This window comes from Mustelus asterias, unplaced genomic scaffold, assembly GCF_964213995.1.
Source record: "Mustelus asterias unplaced genomic scaffold, sMusAst1.hap1.1 HAP1_SCAFFOLD_2980, whole genome shotgun sequence".
Taxonomy (NCBI): Eukaryota; Metazoa; Chordata; class Chondrichthyes; order Carcharhiniformes; family Triakidae; genus Mustelus; species Mustelus asterias.
This window is the reverse complement of record NW_027592925.1, coordinates 3,441-12,500: the sequence shown is the minus strand read 5'-3', so window position 1 is coordinate 12,500 and position 9,060 is coordinate 3,441. Positions and strand designations below refer to the sequence as shown.

Below are 9,060 nucleotides of genomic sequence, written 5' to 3'. Positions count from 1 at the left end.
AGCAATTCTTGTAGTTAGGCCCAGAGACACATTTGGAGAGGTGAAGTACCCTTTGGGACCATTAAAAGTTGACATTAATTTACATAAAAAGTAGAAAATTCTTTGAAGCTGTTAAGGCATTTAAATCTCCTGCCCTTGAATTTTTTGGAAAAAAAAACATTTTGCAGCATAAATCAGTGCATGCCAATTCACTGTCTATTGACATAAGCCTGAGAGCTATCATAGGATTTGTGTTGTCTGACTGATTTCACAACCTATCATTATCATAGTGGGGTGCCTGTCAGTTCACATTTTGATTGACAGTTCCAAGTACTTATAAAGCCTTTGGAATGGGACTATGAATACAAATGCTTGTTTTTATCAGGGATTAAGTAAACATTGAAATGTAGAAGATAGGAGCAGGAGGAGGCCATTTGGCCCTTTGAGGCTGCTCCTAAGTAGTTAAAGCAAGTTAAATATAGTGATTGGGTTTTTATCACAGAGGGTGGTGGGAATCTGGAATGCGCTGCCTGGGAAGGTGGTGGAGGCTGGAAACCTCACAACCTTTAAAAAGATATTTGGATGAACACTTGAAATATCAGAACATTCAAGGATATGGGACAAGCATGGTGTCACAGTGGTTAGTACTGCTCACTGCCTCACAGCACCAGGGACCCGGGTTCGATTCCCAGCTTGAGTTACTGTCTGCGTGGAGTTTGCACATTCTCCCCGTGTCTGCGTGGGTTCCTTCAGGTGCTCCAGTTTCCTCCCACAGTCCGAAAGACGTGTTGGTCAGGTGCATTGACCCGAACAGGCGCCGAGGTGTGGTGACTAGGGAAATTTCACAGTACCTTCATTGCAGTGTTAATGTAAGCCTTACTTGTGACACTAATAAATAAACTTTAAGTGCAGGAAAATGGGATTAGCGTGTTTTTAGTTGTCGTTATTATCGTTGCAGACCTGATGGGCCAAAGGGCCTTTTCTGTGCTATACAGCTCTGACTCTATGACAGAATTTTATTTTATTTCATCCCAGCGAGGTTCCAACGTGGATACCGGGTGAATTGGCATGGAAGGTGTTGGGGGTGGTGGGTGGGCAAGCATGGCTTGTCATGAAGTGGCACTGAGGTGGCTTAGAGGCAAAAAAGGGCATTGGGGATGGGTAGAGGGGCAATGGGGGTGTGTGGGATGTGGGTAGAGGGGCAATGGGGGGGTGTGGGATGTGGGTAGAGGGGCAATGGGGGGGTGTGGGATGTGGGTAAAGGGGCAATGGGGGGGTGTGGGATGTGGGTAGAGGGGCAATGGGGGTGTGTGGGATGTGGGTAGAGGGGCAATGTGAGGGTGTGGGATGTGGGTAAAGAGGCAATGAGGGATGTGGGATGTAGGGTAGAGGGGCAATGGGGGTGTGTGGGATGTGGGTAGAGGGGCAATGGGGGGTGTGGGATGTGGGTAGAGGGGCAATGGGGGGGTGTGGGATGAAGAGCGTGGCACGGGTTGGTATGGATTGGCTTGCGGTGTCTGTGGGCAGTCAGGGTGGAGGGATGTATTTTCTTTTATTGATTTATTTTTTCAAATCTGGGACAAGATCCTGGGGCACCAAGGTGGGCCTTTCACACAGACTGTCCCGTCCCCGTCCCCCTGTTCCCCCCCACCTTTTCCCCCCCCCCTGTTTCCCCCCCCTGTTTCCCCCCCCGCTGTCCCCCCCAACCCCCCCCACCCTGTGTCCCCCTCCGCCCCACCCCCACCCCTCAGCCCCCCCCCCCCAACCCAGCCCGTAACAAAACCCTGCCATCTCCTGAGCCAGGAGTTTTCCCAGCACGGGGGTTGAAAGTTCAGGCCCACGAGTGATTAAAGCGCTGGGGCAGCGACAGTCAGTGATCAGGCAGGTTGGTCTTGCGGGATGAGGTGATCCCATTGCTCTGTCAGTGAGCAGTGTCTGATTAATCCCTTATTGTTTCCTGTCATTAATTCCTGCTCCAACTCTCTCTGCTGCCCATCGGGAGACTTTTCCGGCTCTCACTCATAATCCTTTGTTCGTTCCCTGCAGGTCTTCTCCAGCACGGTCGAGGCTGGGCAGCCATTGCCAAGATGGTGAGTTCCAAGACAGAGGCTCAGTGTAAAAATTTCTACTTTAATTACAAAAGGCGCCACAATTTGGATATTCTCCTGCAACAACACAGACTGAGAACGGTAAGAAGTGAAAGCAGCCAGTGAGCGGAACCTTCTCCTCTATCTCTGCCTCTCATTGCTGGACTGACAGAGTTGTAGCAGACGTCCGCGTGTGTCCAGCGATTTGTAAATTGAATATAACTGATCGGTTGGATTCACATGGAGCACCGTGGGCTTCACATCATTCTGGATTCGCACCAGCTCTGGGTTGCCGATGGCCTAGTGGTATTATCACTAGTCTATCAATCCAGCAACTCAGCGAATGTTCTGGGGACCCGGGTTCGAATCCCGCCACGGCAGATGGTGGAATTTGAATTCAATAAAAAAAAATAGCTAGAATTAAGAATCTGCTGATGACCATGAAACCATTGTCGATTGTCAGAAAAACCCATCTGTCCTTTAGGAAAGGAAATCTGCCGTCCGCACCCGGTCTGGCCTACATGTGACTCCAGAGCCACAGCAATGTGGTTGACTCTCAACTGCCCTCCAAAGACAACTAGGGATGGGCAATAAATGCTGATGTGGAGATGCCGGCGTTGGACTGGGGTAAACACAGTAAGAAGTCTCACAACACCAGGTTAAAGTCCAACAGGTTTATTTGGTAGCAAATGCCATTAGCTTTCGGAGCGCTGCCCCACCTGACTCACCTGACGAAGGGGCAGCGTTCCGAAAGCTAGTGGCTTTTGCTACCAGATAAACCTGTCGGACTTTAACCTGGTGTTGTGAGACTTCTTACAGTAAATGCTGGCCAGCCAGCGACGTCCATGCCTCATGCATGAATTTTTAAAAAAGACCAAGTTCAGTTTGAGAAAGTTCTGCAGTTGCATTCTTAACCTTTGTAATGTTGATCAGAATGTAACCTACCTTTGACCAACATTCAGCGGCTTACTTGGCCAGGGGACAATAAGTATAACTTTACTTCTACTTATTGCTAAGAAGGTGCTCGAACTCTAATTAAAATGAGGCAGCCTCTGTGGATCATTGATAGAAGTTGATACTCAGAATCTCAGCCCGATTCTTGGGCACCAAGCTGACCAGTACACTAGATACGATAGTGAGTTTTAAGGGGCATTTGGACAAATAGGATGGGAATAGAGGGATATGGTCCCCGGAAGAGTAGGGGGTTTTAGTTAAATCGGGCAGCATGGTCAGTGCAGGCTTGGAGGGCCGAACGGCCTGTTCCTGCGCTGTAATTTTCTTTGTTCTTTGTTCACATCCGACAGGAAGAGGCCATTCAGATTCTGCCTCCATTTCTTCATCTTCATTAAACAACAAACATGGGGCAGCACGGTAGCACAGTGGTTAGCATTGCTGCTTCACAGCTCCAGGGACCTGGGTTCGATTCCCGGCTTGGGTCACTGTCTGTGTGGAGTTTGCACATTCTCCTTGTGTCTGCGTGGGTTTCCTCTGGGTGCTCCAGTTTCCTCCCACAGTCCAAAGATGTGCGGGTTAGGTTGATTGGCCATGCTAAAATTGCCCCTTAGTGTCCTGAGATGTGTAGGTTAGAGGGATTAGTGGGTAATTATGTAGGGATATGGGGGTAGGGCCTGGGTGGGATTGTGGTCGGTGCAGACTTGATGGGCCACATGGCCTCTTTCTGCACTGCAGGGTAGCTATGATCTTATTTTGAAATTTTCAATCCATCTCCAGTCTCAGCAGCATTCTGAGAGAGCGAGTTACAGACCTCCGCTTTCGATCTTGTTTCAATAAAATGCAAAGGAAGCTCAAAGATTCGCAATCTTTCCAATCAGCACTTGGCAGCCTTCCCAACTCAACACCGAGCTCAACAATTTCACATCATAACCACCCCTCCCCACTGTTTTGGACAGTGGCTGTTGGTGATGATTCTGCTGTTACCATTTACACCACCTCTGGATCCATCTTTTGTTGTTTTATTTGTCCCATTACCTTGCGCCAATATCCCTTTTGTTATTTAATCTCTCCATCGCAGACATTCCCCTTTGTTCTTTCCTCCCTTCTCTCCTTTCCCTGTTTCTGTGCTTGCTAACACCCTGTTACACCTTTAATGCTATTCAGTTCTACTGAAGGAATCACTTTTATACACATGCCGCTGAATATCTTTAACATATTACACACGATATGTGGTACCGAAACAGGCCATTCAGCCCAACCAGCCCATGCTGGTTTTTACACACCACTCAAGACCCCTCCCATTCTTCCCTCATCTAAATCTCCCATTGTCATTCTGGGGCCAATTTTACTGTTCCGCCCGCCGCAGGAATTTGAGCAGGTGAGGGGTTGACTTGGGCGGGATTTTCCGGTTTTGGGGACGAGCCAGGCCAGAAAAACCCACTCTCGATGTTTCCTTCTTGTTTGGTTTCTCTTAAGGTTGTGTTTATTTTGCTCCAGCACTAGAGGGAGCACTTCCTGCACATGCTCAGTTTGTGTTAGAGTGTGTCACTGGCAGCATTGAAACTAACAAGTTGGCTTGGCGTAGACTAACAATGAAGTTCAAGTTACCCATTTTTAGTTCTGTACAGTCCTTAACCAATTAGAAGTTCTTGTATTTAGTCCATCTTTCATTGAACAACTATCCCACCGTAAAATATGCTTCTCGTAATTTAATAAATGGTAAAGGCATATGATCAGGACTTTCAGTAAATGAGATTCTCAATGTGGAGAATTGGTTGAAATATTTAGTTTAAGGACACCTTTTAATACAAATCAATTCGCCAACATGGGATTTGAAATGCTGACTCTAGGATCAAAAGTCTCATTTGTTACCGACTGAGTTACTTGGAATACAGTGTTCAATTTTGGTCGCCACACTACCAGGACGTGGAGGTTTTGGAGAGGGTACAGAAAAGATTTACCAGGATGTTGCCTGGCGTGGAGGGCGTTAGCTATGAGGAGAGGTTGGAGAAACTTGGTTTGTTCTCATTGGAACGACGGAGGTTGAGGGGCCACCTGATAGAAGTCTACAAGATTATGAGAGCCATGGACAGAGTGGATAGTCAGAAGCTTCTTCCCAGGGTGGAAGAGTCAATTACTAGGGGGCATAGGTTTAAGGCGCGAGGGGCAAGGTTTAAAGGAGATGTACGAGGCAAGTTTTTTTACACAGAGGGTGGTGGGTGCCTGGAACTCGTTGCCGGGGGAGGTAGTGGAAGCGGATACGGTAGTGACTTTTAAGGGGCGTCTTGACAAATACATGAATAGGATGGGAATAGAGGGATATGGTCCCCGGAAGGGTAGGGGGTTTTAGTTCAGTCGGGCAGCATGGTCGGTGCAGGCTTGGAGGGCCGGAGGGCCTGTTCCTGTGCTGTAATTTTCTTTGTTCTTTGTACTCGGGCTATGTAAAATATCACAGCACAAGACAGTGACACACTGAATCTAACTTACGGAGACGACACTCAGAAGACCACGTTCAAATTGTGATCCAGTCAGAGGCTGGGAACTGTGATGTTGCTGGGTGCAATGTACCGCGGTGATTATCTGAAACATGAGAGTGGTATTTCCATTATTAAATCACTCCCGGCAACATCGCTCTAAATACCGAACATTACCGTTGGAATTCCAAACGGGAAATGCTTCCATTGCCGGTTGGAAAGTGATGTGAGCTGATGCGGGGGCGATAGATCCACATTGCCGCTGCTGAACACAGAGGTTTTTGGAGCAGTTGTGTGTGTGTGGCAGTGGCTGCGGGGGGGTCAGTTGTGCGTGTGGCAGCTGGCTGCGGGGGGGGGTCAGTGCTCCAATGCAATTGTTCCTGACAGCATTCCCATTGGCAGTCAGAGTTAGTCTTCCCTTATATATATCTAGGCTCTTCACTCCGACCAGTCGCTGCAGGATTCTCACCAGGCTCTGGGTAAAGGTGTTGATTCTGGATTTCTGGGTGATTATCTTATATTGACCCAGGAGGAGACAGTGTTTGTGTTTCACTGGGAGATGCTGTTGCTGGGTGTCTGTTGCTGTCTTTCTGAAAGGATTTCAGTTGCTGGGGCAATGGCACCAGGAGTTGGTTGTTTGTTTGAAGTGTGGGGCTCACTCTCTCTCTCTCTCTCTCTCTCTCTCACTGACAGCTTTCAGATCATGAGAAAGAGGAACTGTGATCTCACTGAAAGGCAGTACAGCATCCTGGGGCTGAATGGCCTCCTCCTGTTCCTCTCTTCCTGCTCGATCTCTCTCTATCTTTCTCTGTCTCCATCTCTATCGCTTTAAACTGTCCCGATTAAAACCATAAGCCCATAACAAATAGGAACAGGATGAGGCTGTTCGGCCCCGCAAGCCTGCTCTCCCATTCAATAGGATCATGACTAATCCAACATTTCTCATGTCCAATTTCCTGCCCATTCCCTGTCGCTCTTGATTCCTTTACTGATCAGAAATCTATCGTTCTCAGTTCTGTGACTTGCTCTCTCTCCATAAGACCATAAGACACAGGAGCAGAATTAGGCCACTTGGCCCATCGAGTCTGCCCCGCCATTCAATCATGGCTGAAATTTTTCTCGTCCCCATTCTCCTGCCTTTTCCTCATAACCCCCGAAGCCCTTATTAATCAGGAACCTATCTATGTCTGTCTTAAAGACACTCAATGACCCGCCCTCCTCTGCGGCAAAGAGTTCCACAGATTCACCACTCTCTGGCTGAAGAAATTCCTCCTCATCTTTGTTTTAAAGGATCGTCCCTTTAGCCTGAGGTTGTGCCCTCTGGTTCTAGTTTTTCCTACGAGTGGAAACATCCTCTCCACGTCCACTCTATCAACCTCCCACTTGCTGAGTCTGTCTCTCGCTCGATTTGTCCAGTAATTCAGAAACAGAATTCCAGCCGTGTTCGTACTTTATTACAGGTGGAAAATGCTGGTTGTTTCTGAGCTTGAGGCTCAGTCACATCCCAATCTGTACGTTTTCCAGACCCAAAGACAATTAAACTCTGTGACATCCCCCTGCTGCCGATGTTTCTTTGTACATAGAACATAGAACAGTACAGCACAGTACAGGCCCTTCGGCCCATGATGTTGTGCCGAACCTTTTCCGAAACCAAGATCAAGCTATCCCACTCCCTATCATCCTGGTGTGCTCCATGTGCCTATCCAATAACCGCTTAAATGTTCCTAAAGTGTCCGACTCCACTATCACTGCAGGCAGTCCATTCCACACCCCAACCACTCTCTGCGTAAAGAACCTACCTCTGATATCCTTCCTATATCTCCCACCACGAACCCTATAGTTATGCCCCTTCGTAACAGCTACATCCACCAGAGGAAATAGTCTCTGAACGTCCACTCTATCTATCCCCCTCATCATCTTATAAACCTCAACCTCCTCCGCTCCAGGGAGAACAGCCCTAGCTCCCTCAACCTTTCCTCATAAGACCTACCCTCCAAACCAGGCAGCATCCTGGTAAATCTCCTCTGCACTCTTTCCAGCGCTTCCACATCCTTCTTATAGTGAGGTGACCAGAACTGCACACAATATTCCAAATGTGGTCTCACCAAGGTCCTGTACAGTTGCAGCATAACCCCACGGCTCTTAAACTCCAACCCCCTGATAATAAACGCTAACACACTATAGGCCTTCTTCACGGCTCTATCCACTTGAGTGGCAACCTAATTCCGTATTTCAAAAGAATTGATGATTCCGGCATTAGCAGGAGACAGCAATTCCACCGACAAACCTCAAGGTGACACATGTCCCACATTCGGCTTCTCAGGGACGCGTTGGAGCTGTCCATCTGCTGTCGGTGTGCGAGAGACGGTTGGAAGCATTGACTCAGGCTCCGAGGCTTAGTTTCACGCTCAGAGTTAGAGTCCGGGACACATTCCAGACATCCCGCAATGCACCAACCGCAGAAACTGTCACACAAAGTTAGAAAGGACAGGAGAAAAGTCCAGCAGCAACACTGTCAGTGTAGCTCAGCGGGCTGGACGGCTGGGTGGTGATACAGAGCGACGCCATCAACATGGGTTCAATCCCCGTACCAGCTCAGGTTATTCACGAAGGTCCCGCCTTCTCAACCTTGCCCCTCGTCTGAGGTGTGCTGATCCTCAGGTTAAATCCCCACCAGCCTATCGTCATCTGGGACGATGGCGACTTTACCGTTTATCTTTATTTTTCTGATGTATAACTAGAAATTTACCAGCAATTAGAAGTAGTTATATTGACCTGCATTTTAATAGTGATTAATTAAAGTCACAGGGTTTTATAAAGCAGAGAGAGGCCCTTTAGTCCATCATGTCTGTGCTGCCCATTGAACACCTGTCTGTTCTCATCCCATTTTCCAGCACTGGTCGTGTCGCCTCATTGGTCATTGATGTTAAAGGGAAAAGTCTACAGCAAAAGCAAGTTCACACAACACACGTTCTTTCCTCACTCGTTAGATTTGCTCAAGAGTTTTAACACCAACTCCACATTGTCACCAAGGGCCCAGCCTCTCTGCGGTTATTTACTGTAACATTTCCCTCAGGAATTTGTGTTTTGCTTTGACAGGAGGCAGTAAAGGTGGTGAAGAAGAGGAGAAAGACCAGGCAGGGTGAAGAGACCTCGGCAACCTCTGCTGCTGAAGATGAGGATCTGGAAGCTTCTGCAGTGAGTGAGGATGAAGAAGAAATGACGGAAGATACAGAGGGTGTGTCTCCATCGCTTGGCGGTAGCCAATCAATATCCGCTTCCTCCGTGATTCTATCCTCACAGCTGGGGGGAGGAAGTGATTTCTGTGGAAGTTCACGAGGTCAAACTTAATCTCTTCCCCCATTCCCGACCGGAAAAGCAGACAGTTTGGACCGTTACATCCCATTGAATGGGAAGCAGATTCAGACACCTGATCAAATCACCCATTCCACAACTATGCATACTTTGATTATCCCAGAATTGGTCTCACAAGTTTGGTTAATCTCCACTTCCATCCAATCCCAAAGTAAATCCATGACCGTATTCCCCTGATCCTCACTATTTCC

General features: G+C 48.0%; 1 protein-coding gene across 1 annotated transcript in view; it reads left to right on the top strand.

The window, feature by feature from the left end:
- LOC144490173 (nuclear receptor corepressor 1-like) overlaps nt 1–8,732 on the top strand; it is a gene marked incomplete at both ends in the record, with an annotated part of 33,727 nt that extends 24,995 nt beyond the window's left edge. The window contains 2 exons of the mRNA XM_078207980.1: nt 2,026–2,168; nt 8,594–8,732. Of these exons, the coding sequence (XP_078064106.1) occupies nt 2,026–2,168; nt 8,594–8,732 (282 nt within the window). The remainder of the gene's footprint in view (nt 1–2,025; nt 2,169–8,593) is intronic.
- Nucleotides 8,733–9,060: the final 328 nt, after the last annotated feature.